Here is a 22,633-nt window from a genome sequence, read left to right as displayed (position 1 = left end):
TACATACTGTGTGTGTGTGTGTGTGTGTGTGTGTGTGTGTGTGTGTGTGTATGTATGTATGTATGTATGTATGTATGTATATATATATATATATATATATATATATATATATATATATATATATATATATATATATATATACACATACCCCTGAAGCTCAGGTGAAATGACCTGATTATAGCAAAACCAATGCCACTGTGTTAATATATAGTAGGTTTCATTTTTTTTATGCAAAATATAATTTCCTCATTTTGGGGTGAAATATGACCTGGGCATGCTCTTGACAGGTTTCATGAGAGTCGCTGGACTCGATCTTATGAAGCAGATTTGATGTTCTTCCTCCAGACGTTCGGGTGTCACAGCACAATCATTCACAGATCTCCATTCAGACCCAGATCTCTGTTCCCTGACAGCCTCTTCATGTTTAAAAGCGAAGGGAATGTTAATCTCACACGGTGAGACGTACAGCATAAAGACTCAGAATGTGTCCGTGACACGTGTGTCATTCTGCCATCATTCGCACCTCTCGAGCTCGGGCGCAGTCACTTCCTGTGCGGTTTTGGCAATGCCAGCATTGTCCGTTCAAGGGCAGCAGATCTGCAGCAACAAGTGCACTTGAGGAGGATCCAGCAGAAATGCGGCACACGCGTGGAAGTCCGGCGGGTCGTGTCCGTTAACCCCGTCCGCTCTGCTCTGGTCTGTCAGTGCTGGCTGAGGGTCAGGGGCTCGGCGGTTTGTGTAAGATGCCCTGCAGGTCCTCTGGAAGAGACAGGATGATGCTCTCGATATGAGCCTGCAGTTTGGGTAGAGTTCCTGTTTTGACAGGAAGCTGATCTTTCTCGGCCTGAGTCTGAGACACAAGATGGAAAAGCAACAGTGAAATGCATATTTACACAATCAGCGTACACACTGTAGAAATGATTTTCAAAGTTGTAAATAAAACAAAGATTATTGGAGTTAAGTTTATAAGAAAATTCAATTTCAGTCATTTTTAGTTAAAAATTTCACATTTAATTCAATTAATTGCCTTTCTTTGTAACTGAAATTTAGTAGTAATTTCTGAGTGAAACCGTTTCCTACACTGTAAATTTTTTTCTGAATTTTTTACAAGTCAAACAAAGATTACTGAAGCACGTTTTACAAAAAACATAAATAAATAAAAATAAAAACTTCAGTCTTTCTACCTCAAAATTGTCAGGTTTAATTCAATGTGTTACTTGCCTTTTCTTTGTAATTAATTGTGAAATTTACTATCAATCTGAGCGAAGTTGTTTCCTACACTATTTCTTTTTTTATAAACAAAGATTACTGAATTATGTATAAAAAAAATTTTAAAATTCTGCTTCAAAATGTTCAGGTTTAAGTATGACGTCTTGTCGCAATTTTGCGACTTTGGCGCTTAGAGGGTTAATTCAATGTGTTACTTGCCTTTTCTTTGTAATTATTTGTGAAATTTACTAGCAATTTCTGAGTGAAATTGTTTCCAACACTGTAAAAAAAGATTTTTCCAAACTGTAAACAAAGATTTTTGGTGTACATTTTACAGGAAAATACTATTTTCAGTCTTTCTACTTCAAAATGTTCAGGTTTAATTCACTGTGTTACTTGCCGTTTCTTTGTAATTAATTGTGAAATTTACTACCAATTTGAGCGAAATTATTTCCCACACATTTTATATAACTTTAAAATTTTGTTTAATTCAGTGACTTGCAGTTTCTTTGTGAAATTTACAAGCAACTTCTGAGTGAAACTGTAAAATAAAAATGTAAAAAGTGTAAACAAAGATTTTTAAGCGTTTTACAAGAAAATACATTTTTCAGCCTTTCTACTACAAAATTTCACATTTAATTCAATGTTCTTTGCCGTTTCTTTGTAATTATGTGAGAAATTTAATAGCAATTTCTGAGTGAAAATAGTCTATTCACCATTGCATGTGAAAATAGCTATTTTTCCAAACAAAGTTGTGAATTAAATTGGAATATCGCATAAAATATTGCAAACAAAGCGCAGTTTCCCGTGAAACTGGAGTAAAATATCAGTTATTAAATAATAAAACGTTGAAACAACCAGGCATGCATGCAAGACTTTTTTTCCTACATATTAAATGCAAAAAGAAATGTTATCTTGCATTTGGATTCTGGGAAGTAATTTTACCAAGTCAGATTTTGCCTCAGACATTTCAAAACAATATTTTAGATAGTGTGCAATGAGATTGGATATCTGGACTAAACGGCACACCAATCACATGATCTGTCAAATCAAAAGCCATCCAACATATAGATGAGCTTGTTTCTTCATCAGATTTGGAGTCATTTAACATTATTGTGATGTTTTATCAGCTGTTTGGACTCTCATTCTGACGGCACCCATTCACTGCAGAGCATCCATTGCTGAGCAAGTGCTGCAATGTTACATTTCTCCAAATCTGATGAAGAAACAAACTCATCTACATCTTGGATGACCTGAGGGTGAGCACATTTTCAGCAGATTTTCATTTTTAGGTGAACCATTCCTTTAAAGCACACAGAATGAGTGCAGTACTCACCAGTTTCTCCTTGAGTTTGAGCACCAGGTCGACCGTCTCCACCTCCGTGTGTTTCTGTATCCGCAGCTGCAGGTCTTCCTCGCACAGTGCCTCCAGATGAAGAGCTTCCAGCTTCTGCATCATCTCCTTCCTGCGGTTCCTGAACCAGCCGTCAAAGTTTGGAGACCTCAGGAATTGCCTGTGCGAGTCAAGTTTGGAAACATTAAAGTCTCTTCTGCTCACCAAGGCTGCATTTATGTGCTCCAAAATACAGTAAAAAGACCAATATTGAGAAATATTATTACAATTTGAAATGGCTGTTATCTATTTTAATATATTGTAAAATGTAATTTATTCCTGTGATCAAAGCTGAATTTTCAGCATCATTACTCCAGTCTTCAGTGTCACATGATCCTTCAGAAATCATTCTAATATGCTGATTATCATCCATGTCGAATATTTAGGCAAAAACAATGATATTCTACTATACTACTATAATAATTATTATACAAATCTGTACCTGTAGAGGCCAATCCAGTCTCCTTTGAGTCGTGAGGTGAGCTGAGGTCCGGCCTTCTCCAGCGTTTTCATAAACTCCTCCTGGTTGAACGGCCGAAGCTGCGGGGGACTCTGGGAAATGAGAGAAGAAATTGTGAGTATTCATACAGAAGTTTCAAAATCTATTCATTTCAAAGGAAAATATCTGGAAAAGAGAAATCTGTCTTACTTTCCAGGGAGAGATGCTCTTCTGTAAAGGCATCAGACTGGCCACATAACGCTCCTGCAATTCAACCATATACAAATAATTATAACATTATATCCTCAATTTATTGTCTGGAATTTAAAGCATGAGACTTTATTACTTTAGCATGCATTTATCATGTCTTCAAGGTATTCAGAATAACAGTGTTATTTTACCATTATTTATATATTATTACAGTATTTAGTTTTTTAATTTTTAATATTTATATTTGCAGTTTTCATTTTCATTTGAATAATTTTGTTATGTGCTTTTTGTATGCTGTTTTAAATATTTATATCTAGCTTTATTTCCATTTCAGGTTTATTTTTTTGTAATTTGAGTACATATTTCATATAGTTGCAAAGGCAACATTACTAAATTTTGTTAACGTTTAAAAAAAAAAAATGTATGCAATATTTATATTTTATTTTATTTCAGCTTTATTTCAATTAGGGTTGCAAAGGGGTGGAACATTTCTGGCAAATTTATGAAAACTTTCCAAAAATCCCCGGAAGATTCCAAAAAATCCTGGAAATTTTCTAACATTTCTGGAATGTTTCTGAAATTTCCTGGAAATTTTCCACCTTTTTGCAACCCTAATTTCAATTAACAATAGCGATTTTAACCGTATTAGTTAACATTAACACTGTTCAGGACACACTGTGGCACATGTAAACGGCGTCGTGTGATTGGTTTTGCATACGAAGAAACGTTCCTACCAGTGGAATGATGAAACTCTGCGTAAGTTCCAGGAAATATCGACGCAGAATTGCATTCTGGGCCGCTGAAGGACGCTTCTGCTGGACTCCCTGATGTTCACCGCAAAAATACTGAATTAATAGATGTGCTTGAATGTTTTAGCAGTGATATAGTCCCCCGGAGAGACACTCACCTTCTGCAGCTGCTTGATAATGTCCTCGTCTTTGTTCAGGAACGGTTTATATGCAGTGTAAACACCTGAGACCAGACACGACACCAATAATCCTTCAGATACTCTAACAAACGCTCCTTTATTTGCTTTTACAGTTTGGAGTTTATCAGTAAGAGACTAGATTTAATGGTACTTCTGATATTATGAGTACTAAATCAGTCTCACCAGGTTTTGAGTCCAAAGTCTTCAGATTTTTTAGTTTCTTCACTTTCATTTGTTTGGCCATCTCTCCTTTAAAAAAAACGATGATGTTATAATAAAGAATAAAGCATGTTCAATGACCAACAATGATCTTTAATAATAAATTAAGATATTTACATTTGTATTACGGCTAATATAAACTTTTGAGAGTCATAATATTCCTCAAATAAATCATAGTCTAATAATACATGCAATTAATGGCTATTTAAAGGTCACCTGCTTGCTTCATGTCTCCGATGCGGATGATGTGAGGCCAGTGCTGGAGAGTTTTGGCGAAAAATGGGTTCGTAACTCCCAGAATGACTGAAGGCCTGCAGAAAAACACGTACGGTTAAGAGAGAGCCAGTGAGAGTGTCACAAACACTTCCTGTCTGAACTCCAGAAATATCCTCATCCATCGATCTGAACGCAGAACAGCATCTCATCTGTCATTCAATCATTAATCGTGACACTGATTGAATTACACGCTGCGTTTGCAGGTCAAAAGAACGAGAAACTAAATATTACACACCTGTCTACACACACACAGGAAATACACACTACTACACATTTTATAGTTTCATTATATACTAAAATAAAATATAATACAATAAATTACATTACAATAAAATATTATTGTAATATTAATTACAATATTTAGTACAGTATATTAAATATATTAATAAACTAATATAATATAAATATAATTTGTATATCTAAAATAGACTCAAATTATATTAATATAATTACTTTTATTATTAATAGAATATAAAATGAATATTTCGTCACTGAATACATATAAACCCAACTGTATATAAAAAGGGCTGAACTTCACACATATGTGACCCTGGACCACAAAACCAGTCTTAAGTGTCAATTTTTTGAAAATGAGATTAATACATTATCTGAAAGCTGAATAAATAAGCTTTCCATTGATGTATGGTTTGTTAGGATTGGACAATATTTGGCCGAGATACAGCTATTTGAAAATCTGGAATCTGAGGGTGCAAAATATCAAAATATCGAGAAAATCGCCTTTAAAGTTGTCCAAATGAATTCTTAGCAATGCATATTACTAATCAAAAACTATGTTTTGATATATTTACAGTAGTAAATTTACAAAATATCTTCATGGAATATGATCTTTACTTAATATCCTAATGATTTTTGGCATAAAAGGAAAATCTATAATTTTGACCCATACAATGTATTTTTGGCTATTGCTACAAATATACCCCAGAGACTTAAGACTGGTTTTGTGGTCCAGGGTCACATATGAGATCTTTTACACATGGTTTACTTACGGAGCTTGCGTTCGAGTGGTGTATTCCTTAAACTCACTGTCATGAATGGTGAAGTACGGCCGGAAATCACTGCAGTAGCGCAGAGGAGAGATACAACTGCACAGAGACAGAGGGTTTGGATTTTTAGAAAGTGATCTAGAAGTCAGCATCTGCTCTTTTACTGGTAAAGAATATTCTGCTCACGTTAAACACCGAGTATGTTTGGTGCATAACAGTGTCTCTGGAGTCTCTATATCACACACATCATGCGACTTCTGAGTTATCTAGCTGCCCTTCTTCAAGGTCGACCACAGCATGTGACTCTGGAAACATTCAGCTTCCAGAAACTCAGCAACACAGAGCCAGAAAACACGATCTGTCTGCTGTTCAGTACTGCGTTACACCCCTTGTGCTTGGATGCTCACTGAATTTAGACTTTTTAGCACGGTTTCGGAAGGAAAAATCTGCAGAATTCTTTGGAATGGATTTAAATAACAGAGCTGCGTTAAAATGCAATATATTTCTATTATCAGCTGACAGCATTATCCAATTATTCAAATTGAATAAACACACAAAAGGAAGGACTGATGAATGACGGTTGTTTGAATTCTGTGCACGTCTAGCGTTCACTCGCCAATTTGCATTTCTAAAAACATTTAATGTGCAATCAGAGAGAAACATGTTGATAATTTAAAAGAAACAAGTTTCATCCTGCATTTTCAATGCAGAGTAAAGTCATCAACAACTCTAGGCAAACATTTACTGTCATATCAAATACTAGACAGCTGCAGGCATACAGAGATGTGATCATTTCAAATTACATCTTAAGGGGAAAAAAAGGAGATTCAGCTCTAAAATATGACTGGATGGATTGTGAAACAGCAAAGCAATTGAATTCTATACCATATAAACAATAATAACACAATAATGATGTATTCCTAGTGTTGTTTTAGTAGCAATGATACACTATTTTGTTTTTTTAGCTTTATTAATATTTTGAATCAGTTTTTTGTGCATATATTGTATATATTTAGTAATTTAGTTCTGTTTTTGTCATTTTTAGTTTTTATTCTTTCATTTAATGATATTTCTTTTCAATTTTATTTATATTAGTGTATCAATTTAAACTAAATTAAAACAAGAAATGTTACTAGTTCAACAACGTTTTTTTTTTTAAATTTAAATTTCAGTTAGTTTATTTCAAATAAAGAAAATATTTTGATGATGTTAGTTCTATAGAATAACCCTACTTATTCCATTAATTATCAATAGTGATTATTTATTCAAAATCGAAGCACTGTTTTACAAACGCCAGCTAGAAGAGGCCACACGTTACAGTGATTTTAACAGTCTAAAAAGAGTTAAAATCACTATAACACCATCTCTCATGGCTTACATGGCTTTATACTTTATTATTTGCCGTACCTGACCAATGCCAACACAGTGTCTGAAGATTCTGCCGGTGAAGGAGCCATGACCACCAACGCTTCACCGAGCAACACGAGCTCCCATAACATCTGAATATGAAAAAACACTGGATGGAAACACCTGCAACGTAAGAAACAACGAAAACATTATGGAAAATGGAAATTAACAGGTTTTGTTTTTTTCAACACCATGTGTGAAATTTGGAGTCGTAGTAAACAATTTATGACCAATACACTGAAGTTCAAAAGTTAGAGATTGAAATGAATGCTTTTATGCATTAAATCGATAAAACATGACAGTAAGGACATTTAAAATGTTCTTTTGATCTTTCTATTCATCAAAGAAACCTAATAAACAAAAAGCATCACGATGTCCACAAAATATGAAGCAGCACAACTGTTTTCAACTTTGATTATAATCGGAAATGTTTCTTGAGCAGCAAATCTGCATATTAGAATGATTTCTGAAGGATCACGTGACACTGAAGACTGGAGTAATGATGCTGAAAATGCAGCTTTGATCACAGGAATAAATTACATTTTAAAACCTATTCTCATAGAAAACACTTTTATTAAATCGTAAAACTTTTTTCACAATATTACTGTTTTTACTGTATTTTTGATTAAATAAATACAACCTTGGTGAGCAGAAGAGACTTCTAGTGTGAACAAGTTGCACTTTTCTCAGCCACCAACAGGAGGCCCCAGAGGACAAGCAATAAACAAATGCAGCCCAACTATGACATATAGTACAATATGTACCAGTCACACTAGCACACAACAAACGTGCTTTACCTGAAGAGATCCACTTCATGGACGGTGGGCAGAACGATGGACACCAGACTGTCACTCTGTGAATGAAAGATTAGACTCATTACATGAGAGCAAACTGATGTGACCCCAGTGAACATGACACATCGGCAGCGTGCGGTTCATACCGGTGCGGACTGGACGAGCTGAGACGTTCCAGGCTTGTCGTAACACGTAGGGATGCGCAGCTGAGGAAAGCAGACAGCAGTGGCCGTTAATGAAGTGCTATGGATATTCACACACACTGAGCTGATATCTTACAAAGAAAGAAAAAACAGTTACCTTCATGACCACACCCATGATGGGGAGCGTGAGGATCTTCCCCGGACACGGCGTGGGCCAGCGGTCAATGTCATTACATGCTTCAACACAAAAACAAAACACATTCATCATTTACATTTACATTGAGTCATTTAGCAGACGCTTTTTTCCAAAGCGACATCAATCCAATATCACCAATACATAGATTTCAGCAAAAAACAAGATATATATAGAACATACAATTTTATAATGGAGGAATGTTGCTATGTAGTTACGAAGATATTCTGAGCTCTTTGTTACATGTTGCGACACAGTTGCTAAGGTGTTACACAGTTGCTAAGTTATTATGCAGTAGCTGTGTGGTGTTCTGAGTTTTTGTTAAATGTTACTATGCAGTTGGTAAGGTGTTACACAGTTGCTAGGGAGTTGCTAAGGTGTTACGCAGTTGCCAAGTTATTATACATTTGCTAAAGTGTACTGAGTTGTTGTTACATGTTGCTACGCAGTTGGCAAGATGTTACGCAGTTGCTAAGTTATTATGTAGTAGCTGTGTGGTGTTCTGAGTTTTTGTTAAATGTTACTATGCAGTTGGTAAGGTGTTACGCAGTTGCTAAGGAGTTGTGAGTCATTGTTGCATGTTGCTACGCAGTTGCTAAGTTATTATGCTGTTGCTAAGGTGTTCCGAGTTGTTGTCACATGTTGCTACGCAGTTGCTAAGGTGTTAGGAAGTTGCTAAGTTATTATGCAGTTGCTAAGGTGTTCTGAGTTGTTTCATGTTGCTATGGGGTTGCTAAGGTGTTCTGAGTTTTGTTGCATGTTGCTATGCAGTTGCTAAGGTGTTCTGAGTTGTTTGTTGCTATGTGGTTGCTAAGGTGTTCGGAGTTGTTGCATGTTGCTATGCAGTTGCTAAAAGGTTCTGAGTTGTTGTATGTTGCTATGCAGTTGCTAAGGCGTTCCGAGTTGTTGTTTGTTGCTATGCAGTTGCCAAGATATGGCTGGGAAGTGAGTGTCGGTGAGTGTGGCTGCCAGAGTTTTCCAATTAGAAAAGGAAATTAAAGGTTCCTAACCTTACATGTGAGCCACAGTAGTAATGAAGCTTGCTTTAGCAAACACCTCTAATTGTTATCATCATAACTGTTGGTTTTACAGTCTGTAGTCCAAGCTTTCAGGACTCACCGGCCTCTAAACACGGCTCCTGTTTCTCAAAGTATTCTGGGGCGATGAGCTTCAGCAAAGAGTGGAAAAAGGTCACGTAGGGCAGCTTGCTGATGAGGACCAGAGACTGGAGGAGAGAAGCACACACAAACATACACGATGAGAGAAATGTCATGAAGCTCAAAAATCCTCTCGAGATCCAGGCCAAAACAACAGACAGATTCTTAAAGGAATAATTCAGCTATGATCTTTATCTTCCATAGCACAGAAAACAGATACTACGTAGTACATTCACACTGATATACATTCAAATAAGGTGCATTAAGTACCTTTATGATACATTAATGGTGATTTTTGTCATTTCTGAAGTTGGCCTATGTATTTTTACTGAGTATCACATTTGTTACATCAGGTTTTTATGGCTCATATAGTATGATACAAGTAAAAATATGGATGAAAAACAGTTGACCAAAAATATGCAATTCAGTGCAGATGCTGATATTTATATGGCCAAAGAGTGATGAAATTCTGATACTTCTAATGTAAATAAATGGGATCTTTATAACAGTATAGCAGACTACCTACTTACATAAAATTATATAAATATCAGTTGTCACTCTGTACCTCCCAATATAAATGCTTAGTTTGATAAACATAATGCAATGCAATAAATAAAAATTGCTCAAAATTGTGTGCAACAGGTTTTTCAGAAAAGTTTAGATCATGTTGATCATTAGAATTTTGCGCATCAAATATGCATAGGCTTTATGGGATTAACGATCAAATTAACATTTTTCATGCTTGCACAAATGCATCTGAAACCAGTATGGAGTGGTAAAGAAACTAGAGTAACCAACATGGTTCTGTTAGTAAAGAAAACAATCCGGGTTGTGTTTGTTCATGTCACAAACCGCAACGTTTTATTGAAGCGCAGTGAATCACCTCAAGAATTGCATAAGAAGCTGCAGGGCAGCAAAAGCCCCAGAAAGCTCCAGTGTCAAAGCGTTTAGGTGTCGAAATACTCGCAGTCTTCAAAAATAACGAGAATTAAAGGCTCTTAAAAAGTTCCAGATCTCCCCTCTAATCTCCGCCTCTATTTTTAGGGTGTGAACAACGTTCGCTGGTGATAGATCAGACTCACACTTCTGTTGCGGTGATGCAGTGTTGGGACTTGTTCAGTGCAGCGCTTCATCTTAGCTGGGGGCGATTTTCAGTTTTAATGCAAGGACATGGGAACCAAAACAAAGCCAAAAACCATTTAAATCTCCTTACTGTCTAAAAACACCACTCGACTTTGCTGAAATCACTACAACACACCACTCGACCAATCAGAGCGGAAGACAGGAACATAATAGGCAAATACACACACATTTAAAAACAAGAGTGAATCCCTTAAATTATCGTTTTGTGTGTTTATGGAACAGAACTCACCCAAAATTGTGCCATCCACTATTTTTGACCAAATTAATATTAAAGTTACCATGGAGCAATTTTAACCACACCACCGTTGACCGTTTTGTTTATGTTTGGGAAAGCTGCTTTGAAGGGCATGCTTTTGAAGTGTTGCCATGTTCATTTATTATAAGCGCCTTTGGGCTTATTGTTTGAGCTCGGTTTATAAAGCAATCCAGTTCATCGAGTTAATAAAGTAGGCAGGAGCAGGTCACAATAATTTGGTCTTAATTTCAATATTTGGCTTTATTATGGGCTTGTTCTTGTTCGCAGTATTTTCTAGCAAGATCTGGCAACGCTGAGCCAAGATGTACCTCGTTCCCTCTGATTTCTTGCATCACGCCTACAAAAGAGAGACACGACTCTGACACGCATTTAAATACTGTATTTCATAAAGGGATAGTTCACCCAAAAATTAAACATTTCTGTTAATTTACTCACCCTCAGGCCATCCAAGAGGTAAGTGACTTTATTATTCAGCAGAACAGTACAAAAGATTTTCAGCTGAAACTGTGGTCCTTGGTGATTCATAAAATGCAAGTCAATGGCTACCGCCACTTTAGAGTCAAAAAAAGCTTATACAGGTAGGACAAAATTAATACCAATTTCTCTTGACAATATATTGAGGTCTTATGAAGTGAAACGATCGGTCTGTGCAAGAAAATGAACATTATTTACAACATTATTCCCTGTAATCCAGAGCCTCAGGCAAACTGGGAAATATAATTCTTCTCCACAAACTAGTTATTTTGGAAAGTTTGTTTCAATGAACTGATCCAAGAAACGATTCACCAGTTTGTTTATGTAATTATGCAATGATGTAACGCATACGCAATGATATTATTAAAGCACCTAATAATGATGTGAAACATAGATCATTTATGTGTCTAAAGTATATAAAAAGTGTATAAAATTGTCTTCATCAACTCCTCTTTTTACATAAACCATAAGAAACCATACAAATGTTCAATTCACTAAAAAGAACCAGTTCAATGAATGATGATTCATTTGCCTGAGGCTCTGGATTACAGATAATAATGTTGTAAATAATGTTCAGTTTCATGCACAGACCATTCGTTTCACTTCATAAGATCTCAATATGTCGTCAGGAGCCATGAATATTAATTTTGTGTTCCTTGATCTTCTTTTTTGACTCTCAAGTGAGAGCAGCGGTTCACTTGGATTTCATGAATCACTGAGGACCACGGTTTCAGGTAAAAACATTTTTCTATACGACGGAAGTCAATGGGGACAAACAACTGTTTGCTTACCCACACTCTTTAAAATATCTTCTTTTGTGTTCAGCAGAAGAATGAAATTCACACAGGTGAGTAAATGATGTCAGAATTTTCATTTTTGGGTAAACTTTCCCTTTAAGCAACCAAATTTAGCTGTAGTGTGTATGTAGCCAACGTTGTATAAGTTATAATATGCACTAAAGGGCCAGGAATTAGCTCTTGGGCGGATGAGACATAAAATGCTTCACTAGAATTGTTTGTCGCACCGCCAGAAGCGATCTGCATGTTATAACAAATACCAAAAGTCACTTTAAATTCATCACCTCTCCGATCAACATGAGACTTCAGGTTCATGTGAGGAATAATCATCATGGTCGTACCTTCTGAAAATAGCCTCTCTTGAGCGACTTGTCTCGCACCTGTCTGAAGTACACATACCCGTAGTAATAGCCCTGATCTCTCTGGGGAAAGAAGAAAACAAGCACATTTCATATTAGTAATAATGACATGCAACAGACTATTTGCAGAAGTATCTCAGTTTAGGGCCGTCTTTACTTCATTAACAGGCTGAGTTATGACTTATGAGTTGATGCTGATGTCCTCAGCACTGACCTTGAGACAGACCGGCGCATCCCGGTCGAAGTGGTCGAGGAAACATCCGAGTGACGACTTCCTGCCCGCAGCCTGCCGGAAACGGAAGCAGAATTGTGTGTCCCCGAGACAACCTGTGAGCAGAGGCACAAACACTCACGTTTATCTGCAAAACTACGCAGCGCAAACGTGCACCGGATGAATCAAGGACATTTTATTGAAACCATGTTTTCATCTGATGTGCTTGTTTTTTTCCAAAACACATTTGACTTCAGCCACGATATTTAGGCTGACAAATCAGTCTATTGTGCATCATTTCTCGGAAATAAAGGCCACGGTACCAAATTGGTGTGCTTTTGCATTTCAAAATAGCCAATAGGTTTTAATTTGCACCACAGTACAGCAAAACCACACTTGAAATCAAATGAAGGAACTTCAAATTTAGTTGTGAGAGAGTTAATTGGGGCGATTACATCAATTTTTCTTTTCCATTACCATGAATATTTCCAATATTCCAGAAAATATATTACATTTAAAATGTGTGTCAACTTAACATTTGTATTTCAACCTTTTTGTTTTCCAGAGTGCACTACCAAAAACCAACACAAAAATAACACCAAAAACAACACATTCTTTAAAAAAAAATTATAATAATACAATAATAGAAAAAGTCCATTTTGATGTCATGGGGTCTTTATAATTACTATATGAACTCTCAGTGAATCACTATGAATAACACAAAGTTCCATATATTTAAAAAAAAAAATAATATAGAATAGCATAGCATATAAAATATATTATTAATACTAAAATATAAAATATAGAATAGAATAGAATATAACTGAATCACACCAACATTAAAGCTTCAGGTCTAAAAAATACAAAATAATAAATAAAATAATATATAACAGTACCGTATTATTTATATTATTAATAATATAATAAAATATAATAATTTAAACTCTAGTAAATTACAGAATAACACTAACCTTCAGATGTAAAAAAATAATAATAATAATAATTAACAAAAAAAAAATGCATTATATTATTTATAATAAATCAAAATATTAACTCAGTAAATCACTATAAATAAAGCTTCAGACCTCAAATAATAAATAAATAAATGATATACTAAAATATTATATTAATAATAATTTTTTAAAAATCTGTATGTGGTGTAACATGGATATGGCATCCACAAAAACTTAAACACAGATGGAAAATCCATAAATTAAGTAACCATCTGGAGATTATTCCTGAATAACAACAGAAGCACTGACTCCTCCATCACTTCTGATGACTTCAGGATGGACCGACTGTTCCGGTTCAGACTAGGACAGTGTGTGTGTTTGTCTCTATTTCGGTCTTTTCTACATACAGTGATGTGTGTGGGCCACAAGGAACAAGGAAGGTGGTTTGTGCGAGTGTGAAACCGGATTACTGGCTCTATCTACGGGCTGTGACTGATGGATTACCTCACGCTCTCGTTAACCCTTTCCTCAACACCACGGGAGTCTATAAAAAGCAGCATTTACACAACATTTACAGGCTAATCCTGCTGAGAACATCTCTGAGAACGAACATCGTCCAGCTACACGCTTGTTACATCCTGGATCTAGAAAAACAATTAAATAATCAAACGCAAGATGATCAGGAAGATAATTTAATAATTATGTTTCAGTCAATAACTAGGGCTGCATGCAAGATGATAATTAAAGGGGCATTGTCATGGACAACACTAAAGAGAGATGAATAATAGGCTGACAAATATATCTTTTTACATACTAGATACACTTCAGGTTAATTGTTTTTTTGTTTTTTTTAATATCAGGTCTATCAAAAATGTAAAGAAAATTATAGCACAAAATGGCTTGTTTACAAACAGTCATGGTTGTCACGTCAACATTTATATTTAAGAGGATGATAATTACACTGAAGACAGAGAAAAAATGTTGACCAATCAGGGACAATCTCTCTCTTCCTTCAGCTTTCTCCCTTTTATCAGGGGTCGCCACAGCGGAGTGCAATTCAAAAAATTGTTGAAATAAAATAAAAATTAAAGCTGCAGTCTGTAAGTTTTGCCTCTTTGTCGGCATCTCTGTTTGAAACCTGCAATTGCAGTTATTTGCAGAATTACCTTCATTATGTGGGTCATGCACTGGCACGGTTCCAGCACGGACGAATCTAATGTTTTGAGGAGTGTGTGTGGCTGCCAGTCACCGCACCGGTGTGGATCTTGTACTTAGGAATCACAGATTCTAGCCTACATCTTGGAATATATGACCCAAATAAGAATTTTCACCGGATATTGTTATTTGAACAAGTAACAAGTCTGGCACTTTTGTTCTGACCAACTGAGCAAAAAAATCATTATAATAAATCACGCTACCAATGGTGATTAAATCTAACGATTAGCTTATATCCCATCAAACTGTGCAAATACCATATTGTCCCGAATATAAGACGACCCCCCTTTTTCCAGATGTACCTTTTGGAAAAAGGCTTTTTGAAAACCAAACCTTGTTTTTTTTTTTTTGCTCTCTCTCTGTAAAACTCTTTTTTCTTAAATTATTTTCAGATTGCATATTTTTCCTATTTTAATTTTTGTTTTGAAAGTATGGTAAATAATACCGGTAAAATGTACCAACAATGACATTGACAAATATACACTTTTTGATATACCATTGAAATAACAGGAAGCCCATCTGAATTATACAACATTTAGGCTATCCATCTCATAGTAGCCTACCAAAATGTTATTATCAGTAGAAGTGAAATCTTATTGTAGTCTTCAAATCTGGGTACTGTCTTATGTTTTAAAATCACTTACAGAGGAAGTTTGTTCCCATCAGGCTAACATGACAGTCACGACTCACGCCGCTGTAAGCTTTTCTTTTTCTTTTGTTTTCACTCGCGATCTTTACATCACACATTACATTACATATTTCATCGCACACTCGTTTTATGTGTTTTTGGCGCCACCTATTGTTGTAGGTGTATTATCGACATGTCAAAGTCTAGACCCCGAATATAAGACGACAGCTTTTTTCAGATGTATTTCCAAGAAAAAAACATCGTCTTATATTCGGGTCAATACAGTAATTAATATTGTTATACTTTGTTCTCAAATTGTTAATGTTAACATCAGCATTGCGTGATTACGTATATGTAGTGAGTATTAGCGTTATAGCGTTACATGTAGATTTCAATTTCTGTACAGTCTAATCTCTAATTGTCATACCATTTGAATTTCATAGAAAGACATTCTTTTAACCCAAAAAGCTAATTATTCTTCCTTAGAACTGGTTCTCTTTAAAATACAAAACTTGTGTAATCCCACGTAGGCTATCTGTAATCAGATGCACATTTAAAACTGGAATATAGTCTAAATTCAGTCACATGTGTTTCATAAACACAAATTTCCCACAAATTCCTACCCGTACCACTCAAATTAGAAAACATTATTATAAGCTAACCGTTGTGAATCGGGGCTAAGGTAAGGAGATAGTTTTAAACACTGGTTATGCACTTGCTCAAAAATTGATTTTGGATCATTTTTAACCTAAAAAAAATTACAGACTGCAGCTTTAACTAAAATAAAATAAAATAAAATATAGAAAAAAAATTATTTCAGCTAGTTGCAACAACATTTGTCATTTTATAATTTACTTTAACTTGATGCATTATACATATAACTAAAATACAAATTAATAAAAAACTAATATATATATATATATATATATATATATATATATATATATATATATATATATATATATATAAAATGATGAAAACTGAAGATTTACAAATAAAAACTGATTCAAAATATTAATAAAACTATATTAGTATCTCAATGATACTAAAATAATGTGACAAATATATATATATATATATATATTTTTTTTTTTTTACAGGGAGACTAAAACATTTTTCTGTAAAGTACAGCACAAAGTGGTTTGTTCAAAAATAGTCATGCTTGTGATGTCAGCCATTAACATTTCAATGTTTATTCAAAACATTGCTACTGACATTGCTATTTTATAATTGATTCATAATTGAAGTATTAATATTCCCACTACAAGCTCCAATACAATGTACTTGCAGTTTTCTACACTGTAAAAAAACAAAACATTTTCCATTAAGTTATTGTTTTTTGGGCTACGTTTTACAAGAAAACATCATTTCAAAATGTCAAGTTTAATTCAGTGTGTTACTTGCTGATTCTTTGTAATTATCTGTGAACTTTACCAGCAATTTCTGAGTGAAAATTGTTTCTATACCATATTTTTTTCAGTGTATAAACAAGCCGTGCGCTTCATAAATGAATTCTCACCCATCATTCTGAGTAAGATGTTCACAGATTTACTGAACACAACTGAAACAAATGCGCAGTTGGCTGCTTTGCTGCTGAGAGAGAGCGAATGGCACATAATATGTCTCAACAGACTCACTCCTTCACATCGCATGGGGTGGCAGGAACTCTGTTGCCACAGCAACCCGCATGCTTTTCCCGCCGTGAGTGGGTCGCCTCACCCACAGCATGCGAGAGAAGACACTAACGCATGCCACAAATATCCATATGCACAGCCTGACCCGCAGACGCCGCCATCTGACTCCGGGCCTCCACGAGGAAAACGGCTTTGGGAAACTGATGTCAGAGAGGAGGCCTTTTCAAAACAGGACAATGGTGATAATTTGGGCGAATCACTGCAACATTGAATCATGGGCTATGAGAGCTGGATGTCCTCTAGTAAAAGGGGCGAGTCAGATTTGCAGGTTACATCTGGATTTTTCTACAACATCTGTCAAGCAGACCATAAATGTCTCATCTAAGTTTATTAAGCCCAAAAATAAATAAAAAAAATTAAGAAAGAATTTAAATAAATTAAAATCACTTCACCAAGGTTAATGGATGCCATTAAGTACATTACAGTTAAAATGGGTCTGTATGATTTTGGCTGAAGTTATTTGATTAGTAAAAGCAGTAATATTTTGAAGTATTATAACAATTTAAAATAGCTGTTTTCCATTTTAATATATTTTAAAATGTAATTTATTCCTGTGATCAAAGCTACATTTTCAGCATCATTACTCCAGTCTTCAGTTTCACATGATCCTTCAGAAATCATTCTAATATGTTGATTCACTGCTCAAGAAACATTTATTATTATTATTATTATCCATGCTTAAAACAGTTGTGCTCTTTCATTTTGTTTTTTTTTTGTGTGGAAACCATGACACATTTATTTAAGAGTGAAATCTTTAGTGTCACTTTTAATCAATTTATTCACACACACACATTTTATATATATTTATTACGAATTTATTATTTCATATAATTTTTTGTGAAAAAAAAGTCAAAATATAGGCAGAATAATGTTCCTTCAACATTCAGTGTAAGAGATATATTTATGTAAAAATGAAACAACATACTTATTCTGACCAGTACTTATTAAAATATATAAAAAAATATTTTATTTTAATATATTATATTTAAATGATTAAAAACTTCCTGCTGACAAATGGGTAAAACGTTGTGGATTGATGGATGGTGGCAACAATTTGTAAAGATTTAAAAATAAAATTAATTCAAATTTTTAGGCTTCACTGTAATCCTTAAAAAGAGTCTTTTAATGTAATTTAATGATTCTTGTTCTAAACATGATGGACATTTTTTTGGTATATTAACTATTGCTACACTGAATGACGTTTTCTCTGTAAATCATTGTAAAAATTTATGAATTATATTTATTACAAATTATATGAATATAGGACACATTCCAATTTATACATACATACATGTATATGATAAGCTTGCTTTACGAGTTTGTAAAATATGATACACATTTGCGCTTTCAACAAGACATGCTACATCCTGTAGGATAGTATACTGTATTGTAGGAGAGCTGAAGTGAGTAGAATGATGGGATAGGATGTCTGCTAATACATCAGGTTCTCCAGTTTCAGAAAGACAAGAACAGGATCAATATCACACCAGGAGATTCACTAGTGGATTCACTAGCGGCGAGTGAACTCCGCAAACATGCATGCAGAATAAGAGCGTCTGCGTATTTACAACGTCATTAACAGGACTGTCCTGTAATCTTCAAATCCTGTTCCTCCTTGTTTGTACCGCATCGCTATTAATAACCCAAGTTTATTACAAACTAAAGTAACACGCAGAGCTGAATCTGTGAAGATCAGAGATGCCATTTTTATCACAGCTGATACTGTGGAAAACAACACCGACTGCTCTATTTACGGTATTGACGAATGCTGAAGACTTTTGTTTGAGATAAGCAAAGCGGTTAACATCAAATGCAACTAATTTTCTATATAAAAAAGAAAAATAATAATAATAATAATGCCTCCTCCAGTGAAAAATACATCTCCTGTTGTTGTCTCACATCAAAAACCACCCACATATTTGTTTACAATTGGACTGTTTTGGCTTGTAAACGGTGCTTGATCTGTGCACATTTCTCTCCTGATTCAGACCAGACAATTTTTTCACTGAAGGAAGCGTTATTTTGCATTATGAACTTGTATTTTAGACAGAAGCAACGGTTTCATGTTAAAAACGCCTTAATGATGGATTTGTTTCTTGCATACACATAGCTTTTTGCTTCACAAGACATTAACTGATGGACTGGAGTGGTGTGGATTATTGTGATGTTTTTATCAGCTGTTTGGACTCTCATTCTGACGGCACCCATTCACTGCAAAGCATCCATTGGTGAGCGAGTGATGCAATGCTACATTTCTCCAAATATGTTCCAAAGAAGAAACGAACTCACATGATATATTTACATCAAAACACACACTTTTACGAAGCAACTACAAGTGTGCAATCGCAGATATTGACCTACTCAGTCAGTGACGGTCCATTAATATCTCTAATACAGAGGAGTCAGATACTCCACAACCCACGCTGTGAGTTTCTTTCTGAATATGCATGTGGTGTTCAAACTCTGATCCCACACACATTAGCGTAAGACACATGGGTCACAGTACTCACTCAGATGAATTACAATCCTCTAAATCAAACCTTAACCGCAGGAAAATACACTATGGCTGCACTGCTTAATCACAACACAGACACTTTGAGCACTAATAATACTCACATATAGTATAAAAAGTGATTAAATTTATGTCAGGCTTCAAAAATACATTAATGATCACTCAGAGAAGAAACGTGAACTGCATTACAAAATACAAAGATACTGAAAATGCTTCTGACATGATCACTGAATAAACGTACTGTACAGCTTTCAGCTTACCGTAACTGTGTGATCTAAGACTGAACATTCTGCAGTCAAAAATTTTAAAAGTTTAGGCTATGCAGGTTTAAAGCTACAGTTGACAAACATCTGTGCATCGAGTGTTTATTATTTACAACAGATACAGGAAGAACCATGAAACCTTAAAAAAACCGTAGTGAAGAAATGCAATTTACCTGAATTGGAGTCCGGGAATGACAGATAGCATATACTTGTTTTCTGAAATGAGAAAAACAAAGAAACCACTCAATATTTTAAAACTGACCATCTAAATCCATGGTTGAAACCAGCAGGATAATATAAAAAAAAAAAAATTAAATTTAAATTTAATACCTCTTTTTCAGTGAGTTTGGAGTGGTGTGGGTAAATCACCTGCAGCAGAAAAAATATAACATTTATATATTATAACATTTCAAACACATAGATTGAAATATGTTTTATGCACAAATATTTCATAACTACTGAAAGCTTCAAGACATATTGATCACAACATAAAAGATCAGACACAGTAACATGCACCACTGTATTGCTTACACTGCTCTAATATCCTGCTGTACTATAAGACTGCAATTTCATAAATAATGCAATGAAATAAAAAATAACAAAAACATTTATTAATATAATATAATAACCAGGACAGAGATTTCCCATCTATGCGACGAGTGCATAGATCTCATCTAGCCTCCATTGCATTGTGTGGCCTTCTTGAGCATCAGTACATGTTTTCACCTTTTGTAATAATTATGCATGAGTCCCTCAATTGTCATCCATGTGAAAAGATGGATTTCATAACCATAGTCAATGTTGGAAAGGGTTCAAATATGCAGAAGATGCTGGAAAACCAAAGAATGTTCAGGAGCTGGAGGATTTAACTGCTCAGGACAAACAAGGGACTCATCATGAACAACTATCACAAAATATAAAGACAGGAAACAACACATAGTATTAAGATTCAAGGGTATGTAAACTTTTGAATGGGGTCATTTTTATAAATTCAGTTATTATTTTAACTTGTGGAGTATATGTAAACATCTGTTATGTGCAATAGCTTATTCAGGACAGTACTAAATTACAAATAACATGCTATTTTCATGATCCCTCTTATTTTGTTTCAATCATTAACATTTTGCACATTCTGCAAGGGGTATGTAAACTTATGAGCATAACTGTGTGTGTGTGTGTATACACACATACAATTATTGAAAATATTTCTAATACACATTATTTTTGATGACTTAGCTATTTTTGTTAGCCACTGATGCTAGCAGGTTTTCCATTGACTTCCACACAGTTAGCCGGCTAGCAGGCTAACTCACAGATGACAACTAAACAGACAATATGATTTAAATAGTACAAATATGACAGTCTACTGTACCTCCACAGCTTGCCCGAGCTCCAGATCGAAGCCGACCACACAGATGCAGTGGAGCCAGGAGGAGAAGCGGTCCCACGGCAGCAGTAGCGGCTCCTCTACCGCTGGAGGCCCATCGACAGGCATCTCCTCCGCCGGAGAAACTCTCAGAGTATCTTCGAGCTCCTCGATCTGTTCTTCCAGTCCCTCAGACCCCTGAAAGGCCATGGTGATACCCTCCGTTCGGTCCAGGAGTGATCGGACTCGGTTTATTGGTGAAAGCTGGAGGAACTTGAGCTGTAAATACAAACACGTCCAGGGTGAAAGGGGCGGAGCTTGCGTCAGCAGCGTGCCAACGTCATAAGTGAGGTCAATACTTTTACGGGAGCGCGCACGCAGCCATTGTATTTATTTACTAGGTTGATTAGTTTGAATGGTAAAAATTTGTGTATTTGATGTGCTAATGTGTATTGTGTAATGTGTAATGTGTATGTGTAATTTGATGTGTAGAATGACATTTTGTAATGTAAAGTACAGTATTATGCATTTATTTATCTTATTAGAAAAATACCATACCATACCATGCTCTTAGCAAACTAAATTTCTTACATTTAAATTACTTACATTTCTTAAAAGCCTTAAGGAACAAATAAAAAAAAAAAAACAGAAAATATGTAATTTTTTAATAGCACTAAAATTTATATTACTTTTTTCTGTTGTTAATAATGTTGTAAATAATAATATAACTGACAAAAGACTACATATATTATATATTTATATGTATATATACATATATATAAATTTTTGAGCAACCCCCAAGGCAAATTGCTTAGTGTAATTTGGCCAATAAACATAAATTCTGATTCTAATTATAGTATAGAATGTATGCAACTGAGAAAAAACCTAATAATACTTTCCGAACTCCATCTTTGCATGATTATCTTTAATGTAATTTATTTAATCCGATAATATAATTTTTAGGTCAAATATGGTTTAGTTTCAGCTTAAGACTGTTGTAGTTGTATATTCCTGTAGCACACTTGTTGAAAATAATAACATGTTAGGCTCTGTTGTCTATTTTTAATCAAATGAACAGAGCAAGATAGCATTCACATGGTGGCCTGGTACTTTAACGTCATATATAGCCTCAGGCATCAATGAACCGCACTATTGTTTGCATATAGATGTTCCAACAGTGATCACTTAATTACTTCTTATGGGTCACATAAAGAACCAAGACAAAGCAATTGGATTAGCCTGAGCAAGACATTAGAGTCAAATCAGCACGCTCCATTTGGTATGACAGATGTTCAGTGTAATTTAGTCCACAGATTCCAAGTCCAAACAGAGGGACAGGGGGTGGAGTTAGCTTTCAAACCCTCTCCTCATTTCAGAAACAAAAATACTT

General features: G+C 35.0%; 1 protein-coding gene across 2 annotated transcripts; it reads right to left on the bottom strand.

Annotated features, from left to right (window-relative positions):
• Positions 1 to 129: 129 nt before the first annotated feature.
• Positions 130 to 21,583, bottom strand: dennd6aa (DENN/MADD domain containing 6Aa). 2 transcript variants are annotated; one of them, XM_058792424.1, is made up of 19 exons: positions 21,250 to 21,583; positions 20,208 to 20,246; positions 20,051 to 20,093; positions 12,616 to 12,728; positions 12,384 to 12,464; positions 9,335 to 9,440; positions 8,180 to 8,259; positions 8,026 to 8,085; positions 7,883 to 7,938; positions 7,086 to 7,208; positions 5,682 to 5,777; positions 4,615 to 4,709; positions 4,363 to 4,428; positions 4,159 to 4,223; positions 3,986 to 4,075; positions 3,252 to 3,305; positions 3,045 to 3,154; positions 2,546 to 2,723; positions 130 to 850 (listed from the first exon to the last, which is right to left on the bottom strand). In XM_058792424.1, exons 1-19 carry the CDS (start codon positions 21,451 to 21,453, stop codon positions 719 to 721), a joined length of 1,791 nt encoding a protein of 596 aa, XP_058648407.1. In that variant the 5' UTR covers positions 21,454 to 21,583; the 3' UTR covers positions 130 to 718. The 2 variants fall into 2 exon arrangements, with proteins under 2 accessions (XP_058648407.1, XP_058648408.1); XM_058792425.1 differs by having other exon boundaries at positions 12,442 to 12,464; positions 21,250 to 21,348.
• Between the last annotated feature and the right edge of the window lie 1,050 nt (positions 21,584 to 22,633).

The sequence above is a fragment of the Onychostoma macrolepis genome, chromosome 11, assembly GCF_012432095.1.
Source record: "Onychostoma macrolepis isolate SWU-2019 chromosome 11, ASM1243209v1, whole genome shotgun sequence".
Classification (NCBI taxonomy): domain Eukaryota; kingdom Metazoa; phylum Chordata; class Actinopteri; order Cypriniformes; family Cyprinidae; genus Onychostoma; species Onychostoma macrolepis.
This window is presented reverse-complemented; position numbering and strand designations above follow the sequence as displayed.

Bases quoted from the DNA above. Each gene is read 5' to 3' on its own strand.
- dennd6aa (XM_058792424.1), bottom strand. From the start codon at position 21,453: ATGGCCTTTCAGGGGTCTGAGGGACTGGAAGAACAGATCGAGGAGCTC. The intron at 20,247-21,249 runs GTACAGTAGACT...TTTCTGCTGCAG, and splicing joins AGCTCGGGCAAGCTGTGGAG to GTGATTTACCCACACCACTC. The intron at 4,076-4,158 runs GTGAGTGTCTCT...GGTGAACATCAG, and splicing joins TTATCAAGCAGCTGCAGAAG to GGAGTCCAGCAGAAGCGTCC.